The following is a 26587-nucleotide window of genomic DNA, read 5'->3' as shown; positions in this document are numbered from 1 at the left end:
GGTGGCCGGCGGCGGCAGCGGCACCGAGGCGGCGAGCGCAGCATGCCCGCCGCCTCAGACGCGCCTGCCTCCCGCCGCAGCTGGTGCTGCTGCTGCTGCTGCCCATGGAGATCGCGCTGGTGACTTTGGAGAACGGCGGCACCACGGCCATCGCGGGCGGCGACGATGCCGCCGCCGCCGGCGGCCGGGCGCGCTGGCGGGGCAACTTGCTGCACCTCGCCGGCTCGCCGCAGCTGAGCGACGGCAAGGAGAACGCCTCTCCGCCGCCGCCGCCCGCGGGGGACGAGGAGCGGGAGCGGCCCCCGCCGGGTCCCCGCACGGGAGGCGGCGGCGGCGCGAGCGGCCCCGACGAGAGGCCGGCGGAGCTCCGCGCTGCCCTCGCGCCCCCGCCGCGGCCGCCGCCCCGCGCCCCACGCCCCGCCGCGGACATGGGGCCGTCCGAGGAAGGGGGACACCGCCGGGGCATGGCCATGGCTGCGGCCGGCGACGAGGAGGAGGAGGCGGCGGCGGCCAACCCGGGCGCCATGCACCATCAGCGGGTGCTGATCAACATCTCGGGGCTGCGCTTCGAGACGCAGCTGGGCACCCTTAACCAGTTCCCCGACACGCTGCTGGGGGACCCCGACAAGCGCATTCGCTACTTCGACCCGCTCCGCAACGAGTACTTCTTCGACCGCAACCGGCCCAGCTTCGACGGCATCCTTTACTTCTACCAGTCCGGGGGCAAGCTCCGCCGGCCCGTCAATGTCTCCATCGACGTCTTCGCCGACGAGATCCGCTTCTACCAGCTGGGTGAGGAGGCCATGGAGCGCTTCCGGGAGGACGAGGGCTTCATCAAAGAGGAGGAGAAGCCCCTGCCCCGCAATGAGTTTCAGCGCCAGGTCTGGCTCATCTTTGAGTACCCCGAGAGCTCCAGCTCAGCCCGGGCCATCGCCATCGTCTCCGTGCTGGTGATCCTCATCTCCATCATCACCTTCTGCCTGGAGACCCTGCCCGAGTTCAGGGACGAGAGGGAGATGCCCGTACCTCTGCCCCCACAAGGTGGAGGTTTAAATGGCACGCCCGGGGACTCCCCACCCATGCAGCCACCCAGTAGCCTGGCTGACCCCTTCTTCATCATTGAGACCACCTGTGTGATCTGGTTCACCTTTGAGCTCCTTGTGCGCTTCTTCGCCTGCCCCAGCAAGCCCGAGTTCTCCCGCAACATCATGAACATCATCGACATCGTGGCCATCATCCCCTACTTCATCACCCTGGGCACCGAGCTGGCCCACGAGCAGCAGCAGCCCGGGGCTGGCAGTAGCAATGGAGGTGGGGGCCAGCAGCAAGCCATGTCCCTGGCCATCCTCAGAGTCATCCGCCTGGTCAGAGTCTTCAGGATCTTCAAGCTCTCCAGGCACTCCAAGGGGCTGCAGATCTTGGGACAGACTTTGAAAGCCAGCATGAGGGAGCTGGGCCTCCTCATCTTCTTCCTCTTCATCGGGGTGATCCTCTTCTCCAGCGCTGTCTACTTTGCTGAGGCCGATGACCCCGAGTCTCATTTCTCCAGCATCCCTGATGCTTTCTGGTGGGCTGTGGTAACCATGACTACTGTGGGCTATGGGGACATGAGACCTGTCACTGTGGGGGGCAAGATTGTGGGCTCCTTGTGTGCCATCGCTGGTGTGCTCACCATTGCCCTCCCTGTCCCTGTCATTGTGTCCAACTTCAACTACTTCTACCACCGAGAGACTGACCACGAAGAGCAGGCTATCCTCAAAGATGAACACAGTAGTGCTCAGGGCAGCACTGTGGGGGGAGAAGTGAAGAGAAGACCCAGCAAAAACTCTCTGAACAAATCTGTTGTGCACTTGGAAAACAGTGAGGAGTTCAACAATGGCACCAGCTCCTTAGAGAAAGCAAATATCAAAGCAAAAAGTAATGTAGATCTCAGAAAATCCCTCTATGCTCTCTGTCTGGACACCAGTAAGGAAACAGACCTGTGAGGAGAGGAGACGGTTAGAGTTCAGAGGGGCAGAAGGATTTTCTGGTGTCAGAAACTTGCTACTATAATTACTCTTTTAGTACCAATTAGTTTTTTAAGTCAGGCTGTACTTTATAAATTGATCACTGTCCTGAGCAGTCCTCCAGGAATACATGTTTTTGTGGTTTTTTTCCATGACACAAAGGGTAACCTATTTTTAAAATAGACTAAGAATAAGCTACACTCCATGATGCAGGAGCTGGTAAATTATGACAGTGAAAAATCTAATTTGTAGAAACTTATTTTACGAATGACCATTGGTTTTGAATGGGTAATTTGTAACCAATTCAGTTTCTCCGAGTTTAGTGTAAAGAACTGGGGGGATGTGTGTGTGGAGAATGAATGGATTGGGGATGGGAGGGAGGAGGTTAAAGGGTTTTGTATTACAGTTTCAAATTGAAATTATTCAAATATATTTTGTATCTGTATGACTGTATTTATGGTTGAAAGGAGATTTCTTATTCCTGTGAAATATGATATCATTAAAGCACTAGGAACATTAGCAAATCAGCACTTTCTGAGTTTTCCAGTAGTGATCAGCACAGATCTGGTTATCTTGTATGTGAAGTGAATTTGGTGCTTTGAACCCTAGAGCAGAAAACTTCTGTTGTTATTGATATGTTAGTTTCTTGTGAGCCTTAAATTATTAAATATTGTAGATATACTTCTTTATAATAATTTTATTAGTTACCTTCCTGTTTCAGAATTTCTAAGTCATTCAGTCATGTGCTTACTGGCCCCACTCAAAAAAGTATGTGCAACTTTTCTTTTTCTTTTTTTTTTTTTGTGGTTTTACAGTTTTGTATCTTTGTTATATTGTTGAGACCTAAAGGAAAAAAAATACACTCGTCTACTGTTACTGGTTTAAATCTAGTGCACAGCAAATCTAAAGTGATCTGAACAGATTTTCAAGTGCACAACAGATCAAAAACATGAGGGAGTGGATAGGCACAATGAGAAAGTAGAATATTGAGTGTAATATCTGCAGAACTGTTTTCATTGTACACTCAAGATTCCTTGAGCGTGTGTATCAGTCGCCTTTATGTATGCACACACCATTTGTGTACACAGTTCTCTAGTTTTAGTTCTCTCAGACTGGGAGTGGATGGCACTTCAGGAGTCGAACGTGGCATGCTGTGCTGCTTCAGCAACCATCGTGTGGCTTTTCTCTTGGACATGGATGAAAAGCACCATGTTTTCATCAAAACACACCCCTGGTTTCTTGTATTTCCAAACAAAACCTTCTCAGTGCTGTGGATTTTACAGTTGAGGTGTTGAGAGACGAGTGACACCTTGCCTTCATCAGGATCACAGCTAACTCTGAAGACCGATGAAAAGTTGCTCCTTTAGCTCAAAGAGCTTTCTTACAATTTCTCTTGCAAAGGACATCTTTGTTTCCCCCTCCAACTTCTGTTGTATTGCTGAAGGATGGTCCATGCCTTTCCCACATCCTGTGGCACAGCAAGAGTAGCAGAGAAGAGAAGGCTTGATTGTCAACATCGCTCAAGGTTTGTTTCTAACAAATTTTCTAATATAAATAAGTGCTCAGTTGGGATTATAATTTATTCAAGTACCTCATCTATGTCCTGAGATAAATTGGGATCAGCTTTGCAGAGCAGCACTCTGACATTCTCTCCCCGAGACACAAATGCTGCTTTCCTGTCCCTGACCATGCTCTTTAATGATAATGCCGAAATGCATGATGTTTTTTTCTCTCCTAGTCAGTAAAATAACTGTCAAGCAAGTCATATGTTTCATTAACAGAGTGCTCAGCACAAAACCCAGGGCTGAGGGGAAGGAATTTGAATCTCATAATAGAGAGCAGCATCTTTCACATCAATTTTCGAATTTTAGATGTTGGTTTCTTGATTGGTTTGCTTGTTTAGTTAGATGTGGAATGAGGTGGTAATGTGCTGAGGAGCTGTCTAAAACAAGACTGACAGGAAAAGCATCCAGTGCAGTTGCACTCCAGACTTGGGGAGCTCTCCAGTTTGCCTTGGTAGGAGCTGTTGCACCAGAGGGAAGTGAAGAATGAGCTCTTTGGTGAGGATGAATCTCAGCTGAAACAAAGTGGTGTAACTCTGCTGCACATGCTGAGACCTAGGTCACTGATGGGCTTAGAGTAAGGCTTTTTGCTCAGACAAGTGCTTTGATTTGCTCTCGGTGATCATATCCATCTGACTGGCCTGAATAAGCACCAAACAACTGCAGTGAGTCTTTCAGGATAAAGTTTTGAGGTGATCTTGCTGAAACTACTACCCTTCCCTGCCTGACCACCAGAGTGTGGTCTTCCAAATGAGTGTTGTGTTGGATTGGGCTGTTGGCTCCTCTGAGGAGGGGCACTGTGTCCACACAGCCACCTGTTTGGAATCTTGTGTAAGGATTTTAGGGATCTGGATTACATCTCAAAAGTGCAGCAAGCTGATAAAGGTGAAAGTAGATCAGGGCTATGGGGGCATGGGTCAAGCTGATCTTGGTGAGACAAAGGGAAGGTCTGGTTTTCCCCCTCCTTTTTTACTTTTCTTCTTCCCACCATTTGTCTTTTTGTTGCTTTCACTGAACTGGTTCTCTCCTCATGGAAGTACAAGTTCAAATGCTGCCTTCTCTTCCTGTAGCTGCCTGAGCTCACTCATCTGATAGGAAATTAAATTCAGCCTTCTGTTGGAATATGCTATGTTTTTCCATAACAAAACAACAGAACTTTCCAATAGAAAGAAAACAAGTCATTCTCAAAGTATGGTTAAAAAATTTTGCTTGGCTTGGGTTTCTAACATGTTAAGCACAGTTCAGGCAAATTTGGTATTGACACCTTTACAAATAAATATATATTATTTCTATTGGCTTATAAGGCAGTAAAGGATTTGCTTTCTAATGACAGGTACTGTGCCAAGCACTGAGTAATGTGACCAGGAACATGGTCTGAAGCCAGTTCAACAGAGCATTTAGCACAGACACATGCTTAAACCAACACAATTTTCAGGAGGTGTTTTAGATGCACTGATTTTTATGATTTTGAGGTTTGAGATCCTGAGTTGGACTTGGATGTTTCTTGTGGGTCCCTTCCAGCTCCAGGTATTCTTTGAATCTCTGATGGTTATTTAAAGATAAGTTATAAACAGGACTGAAACCTTGAAGCCATGGATTCCCCTTGGATTTTGGGGTAAATATGTGGGTACATGTTACAGTCACTTAATGTGCTGATGCAGATTTGTGCTGCAGAAGAGTATGAGTGTAAGAGAAAATTAATCCCTCCAAGAAGGCTCCTGGAAATGTGAGAGAGGAAGAGAGTTTTCCCTTCCAGGCCCATCACAAGAAGGAAATACAACCTAACCACTATTGATTTTATGTTAACTGACCTGCAATGAACAGCAGGCTGAATCAGACCTCTTCGCCATATCAAAGGCATCAAGAACTTAATGAATAGCAAATCATGACAGACGTCAAAACCCCAAACAAACCCAGCCAAACAACAAACCAACACTTTTTGGTAAACTCTTTTGGCTAGGAGCTGCAACAGAAAAGCTCCCTCACCCCACACATGCTGTAGTTATTAATGGCTTGTCCTCTCATGTGGGACACTGTGCACTAAAATGCATTCTTGGGAGTGCTGAAGTGAATGTTCATTTGGGTCACCAGTAATGTAAGTTTAATTTGCTTAGCCTGACCCCAAGGGGAGTCCACATTTCCCTTCTACTTTTCCATCATCCTAAGAAAGGATAAAACAGTGCCAAGCACTTATATAACACCATTCATCTCCCGGCACTCTGTGAACAATTGCACCACGCTCTGTGTGCAGGCAGGGTAAAGAAAAGGCTGGGGAGGGGACAAAGGCCTTTCAAAGGGGGACAGGGCTCAGAGAGGCACAAATAGGAGTGGGTTTCACTGGACTGAGAGGTCTCAAATGTGGATCTCAGGAAAGAGAGATTCCCCCTGTGGTCTCTTGCATGGCTCTGTGTGGCTCTGCAGGCAAGGACTGGATGCCAGCAGCTGTGCACCATGATCCATCTGGTGGGGTCACTGAGCACAGAGGGGACTTTATGCTGCTCTGAGCAGCACAAACAAATCCCTCTTTTGTGTGCTCTTTTCATTTGGGCTCTGTAAGGACAACATGGCACTCCTGCTGGCTGTTCCCTGGCCTCTCCAGCTGCACACACTGCTGGTCTGGTGGAGGTGGTGCTGAGACATTCTCCAGGCACTGCCCTTCACCTCCCATTAGGGAGCAAAGCATATGTCAGAGCACTCTCAGAGGGAGACACTTGCGTGCACAAAAAGTGTGGCTCTTCTGAAACCTATCTCAGAATCACTGAGGTTGGAAAAGACCTCAAAGGTCAGTAAGTTTGACCTGTGTCAGATCACCGCTTTGTCAACTGAACCAGAGCACTGAGTGCCATGTCCAGTTGCTTCTTGAATACCTTTGAGTGTGGTGACTCCACCACCTCCCTGGGCAGCTCATTCCAATGCCTGACAACCTTTTCTGAGAAGAAATTCTCCCTCCTGGTCAGAGTTAGAGAAGGTTAGAGAAGCTGGTGCTGAGGTCAAATGAGGAGAGCATTTAGTGGCATGTGACAGTGCCACTGAGCTGTGGTGAGGGACGAGCTGCCTCGATGACATCTGATCCAGCCATTTAGCAAGATGCCATGAACAGGAGTGGAATTTGGCAGGGGCCTCAGGGTGATTGCTGCCATATTTAGGGAATGACAGAAGGAGGGCTTTAAGCACCTGATCAAGACTTTGGCCTTGCCACTTGGCCAGCGGTGGGATTGGAATGTTGTGTGGCAGGCAGGGTGTGGGGGAAGGCTCAGGAATAATGAGGCTGATTCCCCTGCAGGACAGAGGGGCAGCAGGGAAACGGGGAGATGAAGCTCTAACAGCATCAGCCTGCCTTTGGTTCAGCTTTAGCCATGTCACTGAATGACTACCAGCCTCACTCCTCAGCTACAAATGTCCAAAAAATGAAATAGAAAAGGTATTTATAATAATCTAACCTATGACCAATTAAAATCATTGTTCCAAAATTATTCTGCCATGACTTATGCTACAAACAGCACCACTAAATATTTTTTTAGACTATGCCATTTAGTCTTTTCACTGGTTCTGTAATGTTTGGGTTTTGGTTACTTTGTTTGTAGTTTGCTTGTTTTGGGTTTTTTTTTTGTTTGTTTGTTTGGTTGGTTTTTTGTTTTTTTTTTTTTTACTTTCTTTCTTTATGCATAAACTGGTCCGTAGTTCTTCTGATCACCTTGTTAAAGTTCTGTTTCTCTGGCCTAAATTTGGGACCTCAGGGTGCTGGCACCCTACAGTGGACCTCGGTCATGCCACCTGACATCAGTGTGTCAGCTCATTACACTGAATTTCTCCAGTAATTCTGTGGGCCCATTGACCAGAACATACCTAATATTTGTATGATGAAATATTGTGAAAAATGTGGTTATAGTAGCCATTGAGATAATGTGAAATAAAAACCTTTATGTTAATTGGAATAGGAAAAAAATAAAGCTGATAAGGAATTAACTTGAATTAGAAGTTTTGAAGAGAAATATCAGCTTATTTAAAGAAAAAGAAGTCTTCAAAAAGACAGAAAGCAAGTTTAGATTGGATATTAGGCAGAATTTTTTCCCTATGAGGGTGGTGAGGCCCTGGCACAGGTTGCCCAGAGAAGCTGTGGATGCCCCAGAAATTACCTGATCTAATAGTAAAATGACTGTACTTCCTAGAAGGCAACATAGTGTTTTCATTAGAGCTTGGGCTTCCTAGCCCACAGTTTTTATGGTTACTGCAGAATTAATAATTTTCCAGATAGAATTTAAAATTTACCAAAAGTCAACTGCAAGTTGTCTTCTGTATAAATAATTCACAGTCATTAGGGGGATATTTCTAAATAAATCAGTTTTAACACTTGATTGACAGGAAGAAGAGAAAAAAGAAATATATATCTTATTTCTGTGCTTCAGTTGTGGTGTGCCATGGAGATTGTAAGTTGCAATATTCTGGAAAACAGATGTGGCTGTCTTAAAATTGACATTGGAAAGAATGTTGCTGGAGAATTACTTTGGATGAAAACAGGTAATAATTTCCCTCTCAAGACAGTGGTTGACTGACCTTCTCCAGTCTTCTGATAAGGCCAGTTTGGACATAAATGTTGAAATATAAGGTCTCTTCTCTCAAATCTCATGTCCAACCCTGGCCAGGAATAGTGGTTTCCTCATTCCTGTGGGTGAGGAATGCAATGAAACCTTGCAGCTCTTCTCATGACAGTATAGCTGCATAATAAATGCTTATCTCAGGGTTGATGTTTCCATGAAGATGCTGGAGGAAAAGATGGGATTTAAATGGGCTACATTGGTCTGAGGGTGTAGTATGTATAAGGAGCAGGTAAAATTTCTTCCTTTGCATGATTTCACTCCAGTGATGGTGTCCTAGCACACAGTAATCCCCCTACAAAATATCACAAAATCCATATCAGGGCTTGCTTTGCTCTCTTCAGTTAGTAGGGATTGGTTACATTATACCATACTTAATTCTCTCAAGCAAGTTCAACACATTTAAAAATTCTTCCTCTTCCTCCTCCCTGTTTAAGTATAGGTAGAAATGGCTGTGATTGGAAAAGTGAAAAATTATTTTAATTATTTAAGCAACATAGACTTCTAATTCTTTTTTCTGTCTTGTTTAAAATGATTTGAAAATCTAATGGGGTGTGATTGAATGCGATTCATTTAACAGGAATTTGCAGAGTAAATTGTATGAGTTTCTCAGTTCAGAAAACACAGTAATTTTAGAGGCAGTGCTGCACAAGGGGGTTGTTAAAAGGAAGGCTATTGTGAAAATACACGGTGTTTTATTATGCAAGGGAATGGTGCAAAGAAGCAGGGAGTCTGGAGGGTGGGTGACAAAGCTTGTTCTGGGAAGGAATGCCCTCTAGCTTAAGCTTAGCCTCTGTGCTCTGAAGGAGAGAGCATTCCTTTAGCCACAGAGGAAGCAAAAGGAAGAGCAGGAATCCGCAGCTGAGGTATACAAACATTTGACTGGCTCCCACAGTTGTCTCTGCGGGAGAGATTTCAGCCACTGGGTAAAATACCTGCACAGTACCTTTCAGGATCATGTTTTAAAAGTCTGCCCAGTTCATTGAAGGATACAGGTACCTGCCTTCACGAGAACGTGCTGAAGTGTGGATCTAAGGCAGGCACTGGCATCTTCCTGCAGGCCTGGCAGAGTAAGTTCCAGTAACCAACAAAATTTGGGTCAGATTCCCACTTGTCTCCCAGAGTATTTCCATCTCAGTGATACATACTTACAATGGAGCAGAGTCTGAGAAGTGCAGAATTCTGGAGCACGAGAGAGAAGTCTCTCTGGAAAGCTTGGAAACGCTGGGTATTTCAAAATAGCATTTGCACTGCTTCTTGCTAGTGGAAAACGGAGTAGCTCTGTTCTTAAAAAGGAAGCTGGATATTCCACTGAGGGGGAGATACAAATTCTCATAGACATGCTGACTGCATCTGTATTAGAAAATGAAATGTGCCCAGGACCATTCCCTGGCACTGAGGCCAGCTGGCAGGAGACCAGCTGAGCTCCTGCTGCCAGAGGCTCGCTCTGAAACAAGGTGTTCGGCACTCAGCCTGCTGGGCTCCTTCCTGCCCTTTGCTCTGCCCACATCGTGCCTAGGAGCTATAAGTCTGTACCCAAGCCTACCCAAGAGAGTGCTGGGGTACAGACTTACCAGCGTGACCAGGAGCCTTGAAGTGCAGTTGATTGTGATTAATTGCTTGGGAACATTCCCTCAAATTCCAGAGAGGTGGCAGGTGTAAATACAGCCCTGCTTTGATGCCTCTTGCCCTCAGATAATTTTTGGGGTATCTTAAAAGCTTTACACATTTCCCCCTATTGGCACATTCTTAAACAATAATCAGTCTCTGTTCACTGAGAACAGTTATTCCTGCCAAAATCTGTTCTCATCTAATTCTGCTTCCACCTGCACTCATCTATATGCAACTTTAACTAAAAATCACCACACTCTTCCAGACGCACAGAGAGGAGCACAAGTGGATCTGATAGTGGGAATGGGATAGTGTTGCTTTGGTTTTAGGCTGATTTTCCTGTTTGCCTGGCCCTAGTGTAGGCTATATCTTGTGTTTCAGTCACTGCATCTTCTAACTCTGCTTAGCATTGCAATTGAGGCCCTGGTGGCCATCCATATCCCCTGGTCTTGCTGTCCAGCAGGATGGACCACAAAATGACTGGAAATTAAAAAACAAAACAAAACAAAACAAAAACCACATAAAAAAAAGGGGGGTGAGGACACTCTGCATTCTAGTGCTGAAGAAACCAAGGACCACCCAGCACAGGCAGAAAGTGGGCCAGCATTAGAATTCTTCTGTGGCTTCAAGGTGAGCCTACATACCACTGGTCCCCAGAGAATGAAACATGAGTTAAATTCAGTCAGAGGGAGAAGAAAAAGCAAAGTTCCTACTTCCTTCTGCTAAAGTAGAAGTAAACTTCCATTTAAAATCTTTCCTGTAGTCATGGGTCTTGAAAGCTCTAACTGCAATAGTTTAAGATGTCAATGCTGTCAACCACCCTAAGAAGATGGTAAATCACTCTGAAGGGACCACTAAGGACAAGTGAACCTATTGATGAGATTTTTCCTTCAGCAGATGTGTGGGCACATGGTTTAGTGTGGGTGTGATGTAGAAAAGACCAACAGAATGTGGAGGTTGGAATGCTGAGGTGCACCACCTGGGAAAAAGTGATAGAACTTTTTGTGCCAGGGAATCACTCCTTGAGGTCTGTTTCATCAAGTAAGGCTGAAAACTCTGTTTATTGTATTTATGTGTTAATATTTAGAGACAGGACACATAGTGAAAATGCTTATGTAAAAAACATGAAGATTTGCAAGAAAGCAAAAGTGTAATTCAGATGCCAAACACATCCTGGAGGTGAGCAGATGCAATCATCATCAGAGCCAGTAAAGAGAGGAGGGCTTTCTAATTATTTCCCAGAAGTACAGCAGTTGTAAAGCCATTTTTGCAGCATTCACGGAAACTTATATTTGAAATATCTCAGAAGCACACCGTGCACTCTGTTCACTCTGTAGCTGCATTTAGTCCTACTGAAGGCAACTGGATTCCATTCCAGGAATCCTGCTCAGATAGACTTGAGCTCTGCAGTCACATCCTTTGTTTTCCTTGACTCCTGACAGCCCAAATTAAACAGAAATCTCTCTTAGCAGTGAGGGAATGCTGTGGGCACAGTGTGGGAACAATATCACTTCTTGCCTGGCCTCAGCGTGGCCAAATGGCAGCATGACGTCCTGGCTACATTCGTCCCTCAGGCAAGGCAGGTGATGCTGGGGAGGGGTGTGAAGGGTCCAAATTTGGAAGAGAAAATAATCAGAGACTGATGACTGGAACAAAATGCTCAAACCAAAATGCTTTCTCCCCAGGGAAGCTCTCCCACAGCCAGATGCAGTGTTGTTTAGCAGTCTGGATTTCATTCCAGGACTGCACGTGGCTCTTAAGGTCCTGCCTGAGACTTTTTTTGTCTGATGTTGGGCAGCAAACCCAAATAAACAGGAAGTCAGGCCTGAACAGGAATATCACATATCATCCACTTCTCATCCCTGTAAAATCCATCCCCATTCCCTTGTCTGATTTTCTGATTGAATCATCATGGCTGTAAAATCACACTGTAAAATTTCCTCCTCTGGTTTGCAGAGAGCCCAGAGGAGGAGCCAGTATAACATATTTGGAATTTGTCTTCCTTTTTAGAAGAGGCTTGCATTTTGGGTAATTTTTTTCCTGGGCTAATGTACATCTGATATCAGACTCCCCGATGAGAATGGTTAGACTGGAGCTGACATTTTTAGAAATATGTGCGAATGGAAAAACATCCTGGGAGTGCTGCCAGTGGCTGATTTTGTACAGTCTTAGTCTCTGTTGGAGAGGAACCATGAGCCAGGTACCTGTACTGAAAAGAAGCCTTGCTCATAAAGTGTCTTGCTCAGGTGTGTGCCAGACATGCCTTCTCAATTTAAAGAGAGGGCAGAAATTAATTTCAGCAGGCTGTGACTCAGCCAGGCAATATTCAATTCCCCTTTCTGATCAGATGACAAATAGCCTGTTAGCATCTTCCCCCAGAGGGAGGTACAATGACCAGAGAAGTTCCTGGCAAAAAATGGATTTTCCAAGGTTGAGCTGTGAAGTGGTGCAAACAAATCTGCCTGACCTGTGGGTGTTCCTTCTAGTTGACTGGGACAAGACAGCTTAGAGCTGAGCTGGTTTGCTGCGAGCCAAACCTGCAGCTTTCTAATTCCTGGTGAGCTGGTGGAATTTGGAGGATGAGTGCAGCTGATTCATGGTGCTGCGAATGTCAGCAATTTTTATAGGCTTTGTGGGGGGCTGGTGTTTGCTGCCTCATCAGAGCAAATGCCTTTTTGGCAGGTGGCAGGCTCCCACTGAACTAGCAGGGGGTGGCACAGGGGCTAGGGCAGCGCAGGGTGGGCACTGAGGGCGCAGCATCAGCTCGTTACAGACAGACGGCTCCATCTCTAGCCCCCGCTGAGCTGCTGGCTCTGCGTCTCAGGGGGAGCCTGGAGCTGCTGCTCTCCGCTGAGGCCAGTGCTCAGGGAGCAGCTCTGTGTTGAGCCTGCCCTGCTGCCTGGCAGGATCAGAATGTGCTGAGCCAGCCCTGGCTGGGTGCTCCAGAGAGCCAGCACAGCTCTCCTCCAGCGTGGTGGGCTTATCAGCCATCCCAAGGACAGTGGCAGGGTGCTTTTGTGCACACCATCCTTCTCCCATCCTGTCCTGGTTTAGGGCAAATTTGGGAGGAAATGTCCAAAGGGGCTCCTCTAGAAAGCAAATTCAAGCAGCCACTTGTCCAGCCAGTTCAGGAAAATATTTCCTTGGAGAAAAGTGGAAAAACCCTGTTTATTTAACAGGCAAAGCATTCACCAGCACAAAAAAATTGTACGATGTTAAACAATAAAATGTCTTGCCAATCTGAAGAGATGACAAACTCAGCTCACTCAGTCTCTTATCATCCCTCCAGTGCTGGAAATGCCGTGGCCCAGCCTGGCCCCATGGGCCACAGGTGTGAGCTGCCAGTGCTCTTCTGGGTTTTCAGTCAGAGCAGGTTTTAACAGCTCCAAGAAAAAGAAAACCCACAGTCCAGGGAACTTGTCTGCCTCAGCTAGCTAAACACTAACTAAAAGCAATGGAGAGCTCTGTCCTGCTGTCTGTCTGTGCTGCAGAAAACACAGTCCAGGAGAAGGATGCAGGGGAGCAAGTGCAGTTCCTGAAAACAAACTGTGCACTTCTTCTCTTCCCCCTTCGCTCTCAGAACCAGTCTAAAAGGTGCAAAACTAATTTCTGGGCTAAACAGACAAATGGGGATATGAGCATCATAAAGTCACCCCAGGACACATCCCTGTCTCTCTTCTGCAGGCTCAGCAGGCTCTGCTTCGTCATCATCTCCCTGCTGATTTCCATACTCCAGGCTGAGTGGATGGGGCTGTGCCTGGTGCTCCTTATTGAGCAGTCGTCTTCAACATATTTATCAACCACCTGGATGCAGGAATTGAAAGCATCCTTCAGCAGAGTGACGCCAATATGTGCCATAGAGTATGTGTTCTGGCCCTGGCAGGGCTCCAAGGCTTGGTTCGTGTTGGGGACAGTTCCCCACACAGGGACACCGTGGCTTAGTGGTGGCCTTAGCAGGAAATTCAGGTACAGCTATTTTCACACACAGTTGGCTCTGCGGAACACTGCAGAAATAAGTTTTTATTTGCTCTGCAGACAGCAGTGGACTGAGCTGGGTTTGGTGTGGAGAAGGATTTGGTGGGTTTTTAGCCACTCTTGTTCACCAGTAGCTTTTGTACTTGTTAGCCATTTGCAACCAGCTTTCACAAAAGGACACCGGCCTTGAAGAAGATAAGGCTTCTTCTTTTTACAGCTTTTGAAAAGGTAGCTGGCTACTTGGGGAAAGAAAGACTGGAATTATAACTGCTTCTCTTAGGAAAAAGCTGTGGCATGACCTGTCCTAAACTGTTGCTCTGTCAACACAGGAGAGACCGTGGTATGTTCACAGACTTCTCTGAAGTGCTACAAATGCCAATTAGATGGGATTTACAGCAAGAAGCAGAGTTGTGCTTAGAAATAAGACAAATGGTGCCTTGTATCTTGAGGCAGAGTTCCTTCCTTCCTTCCTTCCTTCCTTCCTTCCTTCCTTCCTTCCTTCCTTCCTTCCTTCCTTCCTTCCTTCCTTCCTTCCTTCCTTCCTTCCGACACTTCCGACACTTCCTACACTTCCGACACTTCCGACACTTCCGACACTTCCGACACTTCCGACACTTCCTTCCGACACTTCCTTCCTTCTTCCCTCCCTCCCTCCTTTAAATGTTGCGAAAGAAAACCTTGTACTTAAAGCTCGTATCCTTTTGTGCTGCACTGCAGTGGTAAGCTTGGAGGGGCAGGAGGAAGAGAGGGGAGGCTTTACCAGGGAAGAGTTCATAAGAATGGATCTTTGTTTACATTTTTAGGCTGTGGCCATCATGGAATTTCTGGATTAGACCCTTCCAGTCATGCCATATAAAATGTGGCTTATAGCCCTCATGTATTTGCTCTCTGTGAGCAGTGAAGCAGCTGGGTGTTTTAAAAAGAAAATATAGGTAGATATCTATTAGCAATGTGTGACTTCTGAAAGGAAAATTTATCTCAGAGCTGTCCTTTGTCCTCAAAACTTTGGCTGCTGAAAGAAGTGTCACTTCCTGGTCCCTTAAGGTGGGAGGGTTTGCTGAGCTTGAGGGAAAAACATCAATTGGTTAAAGTATCAGCTTGGGCCTTGTTTCTTCAGGGCTCAAGTCTAGGGACGGTCCTGTTCAGTTATTTATCAGTGACCTGGATGCAGCATTTGAACACACTGGTGGCACCAAACTAGGAGGTGCTATTGACTTTGTACCAGGCCAGGAGGCTTTGAGAGGTTGGAAATTTCGTCTGTGAGCCATGGGATTAAATTTAACAATAACAAATGCTGGATTCTGCACCTGGAACAGGGGAATGCTGGGCAATATACACTGGGAGAGGAGTGCTCAGACAGTTGGGCCTTTCCAACTGAAAATAGTCTTATTTTTTGTTCTATTTTCTAAAGCTGTGAGTCACCCTGGAGAGAGGGGCAGTCATCCTTGATTGATTCACATACAGGCAAATCTGGGTGAGGATCAGAAGGCATTTGATTTGCTGCCATTGTTAAGAAAGGCTGTAGAATTTTGTCAGTGATGGATTTCTGGTGAAATCTGTTCAAAACCAGTGATGAAATGCTCACTAGACCAGAAAAAAATCAACACTTCTGACTTTATGTCATGCAAAGCACAAGGTATCTGTACCAAATAGGTGGGGAAGAAGAGCATCCTGTTTGAAATCTGATTTTTACATTATTCTTATGATACTGTGCAGTCTGAGTCATGACTGTGTTGAACACACAGCCTGTGTTGAACACTCAGCCTCTCTCAAAAAGCATCCTGATTTTGAAAGGTAGGAACTGCTGCAGAAGAGAGGCAGAGACCCAAACATCCTCGCCTTGAAGTCAGTCATGGCTTACGCATCTACAAAAATCTTCAGTGAAAGCCATGTAGCTTCTTTATTTTCCCTTTATGTTCTTTTACCATGGTGAAATAAGTGTAGCCGCCTGCTGCAAAACAAATAGAATGTAATCTGCCATTTTTATCTTGACCATTTTGAAATAGTCTGTTCAAATAGCTAAAGAATGGCATGCAGGCAGTTTGTGAAATCATTTTGCATGAAGGGATTTCAAAAAGCTTCCCCAAAAGCTACCTACAAGTTATTAACTCACATTTGGGGACCATCTGCCCAGTGGCTTTTCAAAATAATGCTATAAAAACACAGGCTAAAAGCAAGAAATGTCTTACAAAAGCATATCTTCCAGAAAAGAAAAAAAAAAAAAAAAAAAAAAAAGGAAAAAGAAAAAAGAAAGGAAACGGAAAAAAAAGAAAATAGAAAAAAGAAAAGGCAAAATCCACCATAACTGAGCTTTATCTTTTGCTATAACTACATGTTAAATCAAATTTGGGAACAGAAGTGTATCTGGGGCTTTGCTACAACACATGTATGTTCTGAAAATCATCTTGTAGTTCCTGTTGCAGAATTTTGACCTATTTTGTTCCTGCTACATTTGTTTGTGGAAATTGCAGTGTATGTAAAAGGGACATTACTGTAGCTCTTCAGATTTTACAGGCAAGAATTTACAGCAATTTTTCTTCTCTAGAGAATGACCAGCACGAAAAAAGGAGAGGTTTTTTTTCTAAATCTGTAAAGTTTCACCTACATGGGAACACTTGGGAAGTGTGATGTGAATGGCAATCAGAAAAATATAGTTCTTCATTACAATGACTCAAAATGTTGCACACACCTTTGTGGATAATCACATGTGGAATAAGGGTAGGCCTGACTTATGTGTAACTTAGTCCACTTTGGAATACCAAAACAAATTTAATCTCTATTATTTTAAAGAATTGCTGTGCAGGGACTAACCAGGGCAAACATGGCTTTTTCCTTGGTAGACAGTCCCCATATTTAAAAGTCATCTCAGAAGTCAGGGAGGACACTGAAGTCATTGCAAACAGACATGCCATCTCCATAATTTGTTGTCCACACAAGGGAACACTTCAACAAGGTGCTGAGCAACATTTTTTTTTGATGTGCTGCATTCCTTTTATCACCTGTGAGTGTTGAGGGCCATCGGTATCAGCCATGGTGAAGTACAGGTGGCATTGACAGTGAACTGTGCTGCTCAACACCACTTGTTTCGTAGCTGTTACCAAATGTCATAGGCATTGAATGAAGAATAACTTAATTCTAGAAAGGATGAAAAAACCTTTACCATTCTTAGCTGCAGAGCACTAACCCCTGGGATCAATCCAATAGGGGGATGATAAATATCCATACAAAAAGGATGAGAAAATTGAGGTTGTTCAGCCTGGAGAAGAGAAGGCTTTGGGGTGACCTCATTGTGGCCTTGCAGTGCCTGAAGGGAGCCCACAGGAAAGATGGAGAGAGATTCTGGACAAGGGCCTGGAGTGACAGGACAAGGGGCAATGGCTTCACACTGACAGAGAGCAGATTTAGATGGGATATTGGGAAGAAATTGTTCCCTGTGAAGATGGTGAGGCCCTGGCACAGGTTTCCCAGAGAAAAAACTGTGACTGCCCCATCCCTGGAAGTGTTCAAGGCCAGGCTGAGTGGGGTTTGGAGCAACCTGGGCTAGTGGAAGGAGTCCCTGCCCATGGCAGGGGGTTGGAACTGGATGATCTTTACCAACCCAAACCATTCTGTGATTCTGTGACTGGAATTTGGCCCAGAGAGATGCCCACTCCACCCTTACTTGATTCAAATTGTGTTTCGACTCTGAAGACCTAATCTGCTGTAGAATTGAACGGATGTTTTGCAACTGGCTTCAGCAGACAGAGAGAGGATGAAATAGCACTGGTGCTGATTTTGGTAAACTTTCCCACTGCTGGTTGGATGCAGCAGGGGTTTGTCTGAGCCCTGTTTTTGAACTGGTGGGAAAAAATCTCTTTTGAAAAGGATCAGCATGAGGCAGTTATTCCCCACTGTCAGCTTGCAGCCTAAATTATGAATCAATCTGTTTCTGTGGTCTCTTATGTAAGGCTGGGTATCACTGTCTGTCCATAATGCTTAAACTAGGAAAAATGGAGCTGGAGAAGGTGGAAACAATTCTAGGCAAATGGCACTTTTGTACTTTGCTTAAGAAAAGGATTGGAAGTGCTGAACTGATATGTAGAGACCTTTTGTAGATTCACAGCATGCCAGATTAGTGCTTACTATTTGAAAAGATAGCTGGAATAGCAATCTATTCCATATTTTTATTTTTTGTAATTTATAGTCTGGATATTTCCTTCAGTGTCCTGGCCCTTTGGAATCCGGTTCAGTTTTTGGCTTCTCTGATTACCTGTGTCACTAAGTTCTGTAGCCTAATTACATCTTTTGTTAGAAAGTAATTCCTTTTCCTGCTTTTAAATTTTTTGCTGTGGATCATTCACACATCTCCTGTAAGGCTTCTTAGCCAGCTTTAAGTTCCAGCACCTAAAGATGGATCCTAAAATGGGCTGATCCACACATTACTGTAAAGATGGTATTTTCACTTTCACTCTCTTTTTCTCATACATCCTGTCACCATTACAGCTGTGACTGCACCCTGTGTAGTTAACTCAAGCCTTCACTTTGCAGGTAGTGAAACTCTTCACTGGTGGCCTCTCCTAGGTGGAATTTAGAGCACTGACTCTAAATTCTAAGTGGTGGCAGCCAGGTCTCTTAAATATTCACTGTTGGTTAAGTTTTAGCCTGATTCAGATTTAAATTTGGGCTGGCTTCTTTTTAACCAGCATCACTATAAATACCCAGAATGTGTTTTTTCAGAACTCAGACAAAAATTTAGATCTCTGTGATACATGTGAGGATTTTCTCTTACATGTTATGCAGCTGCAAATTTAACTGGCCATTTTGCTGCATGTTCACCCAGCTTTTTCCTCTTTCTCTGAAGAATCTCAACATTTCTTTTACCCTAACTACCGTAAATTAATTGATCACTGGTAGACTACTCTGTCTCATTTCTGTCTTTCCAAGAAAAAATAAAATATTCAGTGGAACACAAGCACCAGGTAGCCTTGCCTGGTCTTCTACCATGATTACACCAGGTGTGTCCCTGAGAGGAGACATTCAGCCTTTCTTGAAGCAGTTGCAGGCTTTACAGGAACAAATCCCTTCCAGTACCTGAAGGGACAAAGATGGAGAGAATTTTTTTACAAATGTAGTGTCAGAACAAGGGGCAATGGCTTCACACTGACAGAGAGCAGGTTTAGATTGGCTGTTAGGAAGAAATTGTTGCTTGTGAGGAGGGTGAGGCCCTGGCACAGTTGCCCAGAGAAGCTGTGGCTGCTCCCAGGCACTTTGCTGAAAAATCTTTTATCCCTTTTCAGTTTGTGAATGGCCTGGTTCTTCCTACAGGCACCAGAGTCATTAACAAGGCTGTCTCACCATGCTGCCCTGTTAGTTCTGCCAGCCTCCATGAGTCACAGCAACACCTCCCACAAGCAGCACCTGTGCAAGTCACACACTGTCAGACTCAACACTGCCTTGTGCCAGCCTAAATTTGCCTTTGTAATAGGCAAACCTGACCCCATGCTGCATTTCAGGAGGGCATTGCTGTTGTTTCAATAAAACCTGTGTTTTTCTGATGGCAAGGTGCTCCTGGTCTACATTCCCAGTTCACAGAGCAAAAGTCTGTGCTCACACAGCCTGTGTGGGAGCAGGAACAGAGGAAAGGCAATGCCACAGAAAGATTGCTCTGATACTGCTGAACATACCAAGGCTGGTCTAATTAAGCTGGAGGTGAAGGAGTTAATATAGGCCTTGCCATGGCAGCCAAAGGGTGCACTTTAGGAATTTGCCAATATCTTACTCAAAACCAGTAAGTCCCAGTCCTGACACAGTAGAAGACACTTGGTTGGTGGTCTCTCATTTTTTCTTTTTCATGGGGGTCAGAACTGAGCTCAGGGCTCAGTTTCGACATTTTGGATAGCACAGTTCAAGTGTAGGATACTGATCTCTGCCAAGAACTTAAAACTGAATCCAGCCACCACAGAATCGGGTAGTTCCTTAGGAAAGTTTGTTGGACTTGTCAGTATTGACACTGGATTTCAGATGTATATTTGCTTAATTACTCTTTTGATAAAACCCCTTATTAAGCAAGTCTGCTCTCCATCTGGTGCTGATCTGACTTAAAATACAGCAAGATTGGCAATTCAATTTATGGACAGGATAAGTATAAAATTTGCATAAGTCAGTTAATACTAGAAAGTACAAAATTTGTAGTTTCTTGAAAAAGCAAACTGTGAACCTTTCCTCTTAGGACAGAAACTCTTTGTGAGATGGAGAAATATCTCACACATTTCTTATGACAAAATATCGAGTAGTGATATTTGGGTTTTTCAGATTCCTTTCCCATTGATTCTTGTTCTAAATATAGAACTATACTTGTCTTGAAACTGGTGACACGTTGCGTTCAAGTCAAAATTCCTGCTCTCTAATGATGTGGGTTTATTTTTAAGGCTTTAATCTTACATCAATAATTTTAAGTGCTTTTCAGTGATGCTCTGAGTGAGCAACTACCATCCTTCTTTGTTGTTTTCAGTGCCAGATGACATTTCTATCCAATGGTAGGCATTCATTTGCCATGAAGATTGAGTTCCAGGAATGCAGTGTATAGATGTGAGGCAATTTTGATCATTGCTCTCTGGAAATCATAGTGATTATATGCATTTTAGTAGTTAGTTTACCCTCTGGATTGCAACTCCTTCTTCTGAATCATTAGAATATTTTTTTTCCTGGAATATTAAAAATCTTGTTTAAAATGAACCACCCTGCTCTAGCTTGTAGGAGCTGCAGGTTACCATCTGTGAGAGGTGGCAAAGAGTTCATCTCCCATATGATTGAGGAAACCTTTGCCAGAGAACTCGGGATTGAATCAGAAATGTTTCCATGAAAAATGTATCTTCCAAGCACCTAACATCCTCCAGAAAAAAAAACAGTTAATGGAGAAAGTCCCTTGCTTTGCTCTATTCCATTTGGCAAAAGTGTCCCTGCATATTCTTTTCCTTGTGTTTGGAAAAGACTGGGAGGAAGTGCAGAGACCAGCTCCACGTGAATGAAAAGCTGCTCTTTGCAAGTCATTTCCTGACTGTTCTGAGTGATGGCTTTCACGGAATCCTCAGGGCTGGAAGCGACCTCTGGAGCTCATCCAGTCCAATCCCCTGCCCAGGCAGGGTCACCCAGAGCAGGTGACACAGGAACACATCCAGGCAGTTGGGAATGTCTCCAGATGGGGAACTCCAGGCCCTTCCTGGGTAGATGTTCCAGTGCTCTGCCACCCTCAGTGGAAAGAAATTCTTCCTTGTGCTGAGATGGAACTTGTGTTTAGTTCATGGCCATTGCTCCCCGTCCTGTCATTGAGCACCACTGAAGAGAGCCTGGCACCATCCTCTTGACATCCTCTTTGAGATATTTTTATGGCCTTTCCTGACCTTCTGTGCACCTCAGGTGATAAGACAGAGGCTGAGAAGTAAGATATGGAAAGGGTTCCTCTGGATTCATAGAGTCCGCTTAGAACAGCTGCAGACAAAGACAGGTTCAGGACAGGAGATTGCAGCTCAGGACAAACTTTACTCTAAAGGACTGCTGACAGGTATTTGACAGCAAAACCTTTAGTATCAAGGAGCCTCTCTGTTAAACAGAAAGCTCACAGGAGGACACTGCTGCATTAACAAGATTTTCTCTGGCTGCTCCAATTCCCTTTAGCTTTTTTTTTTTTTTTGTAATCATCTTTCAAACTGCAGCAGCATTTGTTGTCCTGACGTGCTGATTCCAGTGTTCCAGTGGAAGAGATTTTAGTGGAAGCTTCTCCTGCCGTGTGCCCAGGCTTCATTTCAGGTCAGTAATCACATCCTCCTCAGCCTCTCCTGGGGCTCTCACATTGATCATCCTCCAGCTGGAAGAATTTTCTGAGAGGAAGGGCATGACTGTTGTGTTGAGGTCACATTTCTAGACTGAGGGTGGACTGAGGGAAGCTTCTGCCCTTTGGATTCGGGGGAGACCTGGCATTTGGATGTGGTGTGGGTGTGCAAGCTGTCAGCCTTCCTGCTCCATCACGCTCATCTGTCCCCCTCCGGGCAGCCAGTTATGCTGGGGAGAGACAAGAGGAGAGCCAGAGCATGTGATGGGTGCCTTGAGCTGGTGTTTGGGTTCTGAGCAACAAAGTCTCTGCTGGATGAGGCTGTGTCACCAACAAAAGGCTCATTGACTGTTCTGAGTCATCATCAAGAGTCCATGTGAAGGACTTGAGTTGATGTGAGGGGGTAGGAAGTTTGCCCTGGGACAAATCTGGAGAACAAAACATCCACAGAAATAAAACATGCTTTATGTTTTCCAGTGTTACCTGGAGAGCCAGATGGGAGCAAAAAGAAAAAGCAGGAGACCAGGGGATTTAAAAGCTTGTGAGAAAGGGCTCTTTGACATCTTTTGCTACCTTTTCCTGGGAAAGCTGGAATAACACTCTCAATCAAAAGTGATCCTTCTGCTAAACTGACTCTAGAACCATGCTGACACCTACCTACCTTCTCAGCAAAAAAGGGCATTACTTTGGCTAGATACATTCAAAGGTACTGGAGAGCCCATTTCTTCAGTACCTGTATGAGGGGAATCTTGCTACTGAGTAGAATTTCCACAGCTGAGTTAGGATTTTATTCCCCTTTCCCCAGATAAATGCCTTTTTTTTGGTAAACACTCTGTGGACAAGGCTTCTTTGGCACCTTTCAATAAAGTTCATTTTTTGAAAGTGGCAGGGCAAAAGAGGAGGAAACATGTAGATTGAGATTTATCTGTTATTTTTTAGTATGAATATTTTTTTATGGTGTCCAGTTGCTGCTTGAAGTACTCCCTCTAGCCTAGAGAATATTTGCTTGTTCACATAAAGAGCGAACCTTCTGTGCTGTTGGCTTCTGACTGGTTTGGAAATGCCCTCAGGAAGATGGAGATGGAAGTTCAGATAGAGGGAAAGGAGGGAATTTGGATTCTTGAGCAGGGGCTGTCATCACTCCATGAAGAGGTAAGAGAAAATAATTATGCTTCCTCTGATCAGCCTCATTTCTGGGAGGATGTAGAATTTAGGTTCCTAACTGGCAAACTCCGTGTTACTTCTGGATTTAAAGAGAAGCCAGAGTCCAGGCACTTGGGGAACTGAATCCCTTGGGAAGTGCGAGTGCAGGATTCTACAGCAGGAGACTGTACTGGGGTTTTGATATTCTGCATTTGGGATCACCATAGCTGTATGTGCAACTAGTAAGGATTTCAACATCCAATTCCTCCTGTGACCTGGCCTTCCCATCCCACATCAGGGAATTGGGGTTTGGCCTCAGGAAGCATCAACCCTGCTAGTGAGGCATTGAGGACCATATCCCTGAGGTGATAACCAACAGCCATGTAAGGAACAGCTCTTTTACTCATCTTGAATTACATTCACCTGTCTCTCAAGAGCCTTTTACCCCCTCACAGGTTGAGTCCTGTACTTTTACTAAAGGCTGGTGCAGTGCCAGCTATCCATGAGATTGTCTGGAACTGGGACTTGTATCCAGACATGTCACTAAGGCTGTGAAAACAAGGATGAACTGCAACCCTTACAAGTGCTGAAGACAGTTTGCAACAGCCAGAGGAGGTGTGTGATAAACCAGTAAATTCTGCTGCCTCTCTGTGTTTTCCAGAGTAACCTGGAGCTCAAGCAGTAGTGATGTTCTCCAGACAGCTCTCCACGGCTTCCCTAAGACACCAGTGAGCCACGAGACTGAGGCAGAAATTCCAGTGTGGGGAGGGTGTGAGTCATGAGATGGTGAGTGAAGGAAATAGCGGGATAAAAATAACAGAGCCCAGTGTGATGCAGAATATTAATCTCCTGCCCTGTGTTATCCTCACTTGTACTACAGGCAGCACTCTGCTGTAGTATAGATGCTCTGCTGCTCAAAACAGATCCCTCTGTGCTACGCAGAAAGATTATGGCTCAGGATGCCAGATTGCAGGGACTCCTAATACTCATGCCCTCAAGTTGGCTGAAAATTCTTAATCACGACATTCCTGCTGTAGAAAATACGTAATCAAAGAGCGTCAAAATGCTACATTCATATTTTTCATGTTTACATGGAAATGTAAATTTCAGTTAATTAAATTTGAATTTCAGTTAGCTTGACACCAGCTGAAAAAATTATTTATTCAAAATTTAAATGACTGAAGTCCATTTCATTTTCCAACCTTTTTTTTCCTCTCCTTCTTCCTTCAAAAGGAGAAAAGAAAGGAGAAGAGTATGAAAATACCATGAAAAACCCACATAATACTCAAGTTTGATTCTAGCTAACATAAATCAGTAGGAGGAAAAAAGGAAGAAAAGTAGAATTGGTAAAATAAAATAAAAAAAAGAAAGCACCAAGTATTTTATTTTGAGATGTGAATCTCTCTTTTTCTACTCAAATCTGCCATCAGATTTGATAAGCCGGGTTCCGAGATCATTCACAACCAAATCAGGATCCCTTCTAGGGAGCATTTCCATCTCAGCCACTGTGAGGTTTCTAACCCAGTCCCCTTGACATTTCCTCTAATCACTGGACAGTGATCTTCAGAGAGCTCTTGGGAGCCTAGGAAACCTCTGATATTTTCAATCCAGCCCGGAATCTGGGCACCATAAAGACAGGAGGAGCTTTTCCTGTAACTTCAAAGGTGTCAACTCTGGCACTGAGGCTTCACTGCAGATTAACATCTGGGGAGCTCTTCTGACAGAAACTGCCTTTGGTATTTCAGAGTGGGGAGAACTGTTTATTTCATTTCACACAGACTCACTTCAAAACCTTTCCAAAGGATTTAATTTTGCTGGTTTTTTGTTGTTTCTTTTTTTTTTTTCATGTATGTCACCTTTGGGCTTAAGTTCACTTTCAAGACTGTAAAACTTTACCAAAACTGGGGAACAGCCTTCTGAGACAGGCAGGGATGTGGCTGTGTGGTGCCCATGCTGCAGGACCCACAGAGTAAATGACGAATATTTGTAGGGCTTTCTCTCCTCCTTGCCCTTTCAGGGCTGCTCTATGAAGCGAAGCGTTTACACACACGCTGAAAGAAGGCACTGTTCAATTATGATGGATTTAAGGGGGGTTGTGTGTATGTGTAAAATCATGTAGTTAAGGTGTGCAGTTATGGCCACAGTACTCCTTGCTCCCTTTCAGACCCCATTGAAACCTTCTTTCGTTCCACTGAGCTGAAAAATTCCTTTGTTTCTGCTTCTTTCTTTTCTATTTTGTCTTACAGAAGCTGCCTGGGAAACTGCTTGGGAATAACTTTTCTGGTTTTAAATATTCTTCTTAAGCAATCTCCTGTTATTTTTTACTTTTATATTTCCATCTATTTAACTTATTCCCGCATACCACGTCTTTTTTATTTTCCAATGCATAAAGAAAGAAAGATTTATTTTGGAAGTTCTACAAAAATGGAAGTCATTGTAATCATTATTTGATGTCCTTGGAACACACTTTATTTACTATTTGGTTTTATTAGGACATTGTTCAAATGTAACTTTAAGCCCAATAAGGTTTCAGGACTAATCTCCTGGGAGAGGATATTTATGGTCCATATTTTCAGAGAGGGAGAAGTAGTTCTATTGGAAGTAGAAAAAGGCTTAAGTATTTAGGCCTTGCTTTAGCTCTGAAGGCAGGGGAAATCTGCAAATGGTTACTTGACCAGTTAAAGGAGAGGGTGGCATGTGCAGATGCCCAGCTTCAAGGGGCACTTGCATTCCATGTGTGCTCATTCCAAGCAGAAACATGGGCCTTAGATTGTGTGTCTTACTGCAAGGGAACTGACCTATTTTTCTGGAGAGGAAAAATCTACCATAAAAATCTAATTTGCAAGGATTGTGGGAGTGGAAACAGAGCTGGTTTTTTTTTTTTGTCTCTAGGATATTTGGTTATGCAAACAAATTGATGAAGGAGAAACTTCCAGCAGGAAAACTGTTGATGGTGCTCAGTGTCACTCAATTAATTGTAACACTCTTGAAAGGGAAGTGAAATAATGGTGAATCTTTCAGAGAATCAGAGAATCATCAAATGGCCTGGGTGGGAAAGGACCTTAAAGATCCTCTAGTTCCAGCCTCCCACCATGGGAAAGGACACCTTCCACTTTGTTCTAAGCCATAATTTTGTGTCCAGTGTAGAGCCTAATGGCTTTTCCTCCTTAATTAATGCAGCTTTTTGCATGACACTGTCCTGATTGCCTTCCTCCTGCAGACACTGACCATTAGGAAGACACTGCTGCAGAGTCTGAAACCAAACCAGCCTATTCCTTGTTCTCAAGTCATCTTCAGTTAGAAGCTGCTGAAAAACTTCCTTCTGGATAAATAACTGTGATGTTCCCATCATCCCCAGAATTGGATTCCTTCACTGAGATTGCTGAAACACTGGTCTGCTCCAAGGTTTCTCTCATAGAAGAATAGTTCGTCTTCACAACAGGAGTGAGAAAAGTTTAAATGCTTTAGGGCTCACTCTCAGGCACAAGACTTTATTATTTGAGCTTTTGTTTGGAAATAAATTGAGTTCTTGTCATAGATTGGGCATCTTATCCCCTGCTTCTTACATATCAAACTTTCTCATAATTCTGGAAGAAGATTCAAGTGTTTGTTCTCTTTCTTTTATTGGCGCGCACTTGTCTTTATTTATTTTGTATTCTTGAGATGTGCTGCATCTCTGGAGTTTGTATTTCTACTTTTACCATAAAAATGCTGTACATACAAGTCTAGAATGCATCTGAAGATTAGTCTAATTTTTCATGTGACTTTGACTTGAACATTTTTCTGTTTATGTTTATATTGCTATTTCAAATATATTCATTAACTGTATTCTTTATGCCTGTTCCCCATCTCTCTAACTCAATAAAATAATGTCCCCATTCTTCAGAA

The 26587-nt window shown here is 44.4% G+C and overlaps 1 protein-coding gene across 1 annotated transcript; it reads left to right on the top strand.

Annotated features, from left to right (window-relative positions):
- Window positions 1-104: 104 nt before the first annotated feature.
- Window positions 105-26587, top strand: KCNA5 (potassium voltage-gated channel subfamily A member 5). The gene is made up of 3 exons (XM_059471985.1): window positions 105-3531; window positions 23361-23485; window positions 25920-26587. Exon 1 carries the CDS (start codon window positions 105-107, stop codon window positions 1983-1985), a length of 1881 nt encoding a protein of 626 aa, XP_059327968.1. The 3' UTR covers window positions 1986-3531; window positions 23361-23485; window positions 25920-26587.

Source organism: Ammospiza nelsoni, chromosome 5 (genome assembly GCF_027579445.1).
Source record: "Ammospiza nelsoni isolate bAmmNel1 chromosome 5, bAmmNel1.pri, whole genome shotgun sequence".
In the NCBI taxonomy this organism is placed as follows: Eukaryota; Metazoa; Chordata; class Aves; order Passeriformes; family Passerellidae; genus Ammospiza; species Ammospiza nelsoni.
Note: the sequence above shows the minus strand (reverse complement) of the source record. Positions and strands in the feature narration are given on the sequence as shown.

Bases quoted from the DNA above. Each gene is read 5' to 3' on its own strand.
- KCNA5 (XM_059471985.1), top strand. From the start codon at position 105: ATGGAGATCGCGCTGGTGACTTTGGAGAACGGCGGCACCACGGCCATC.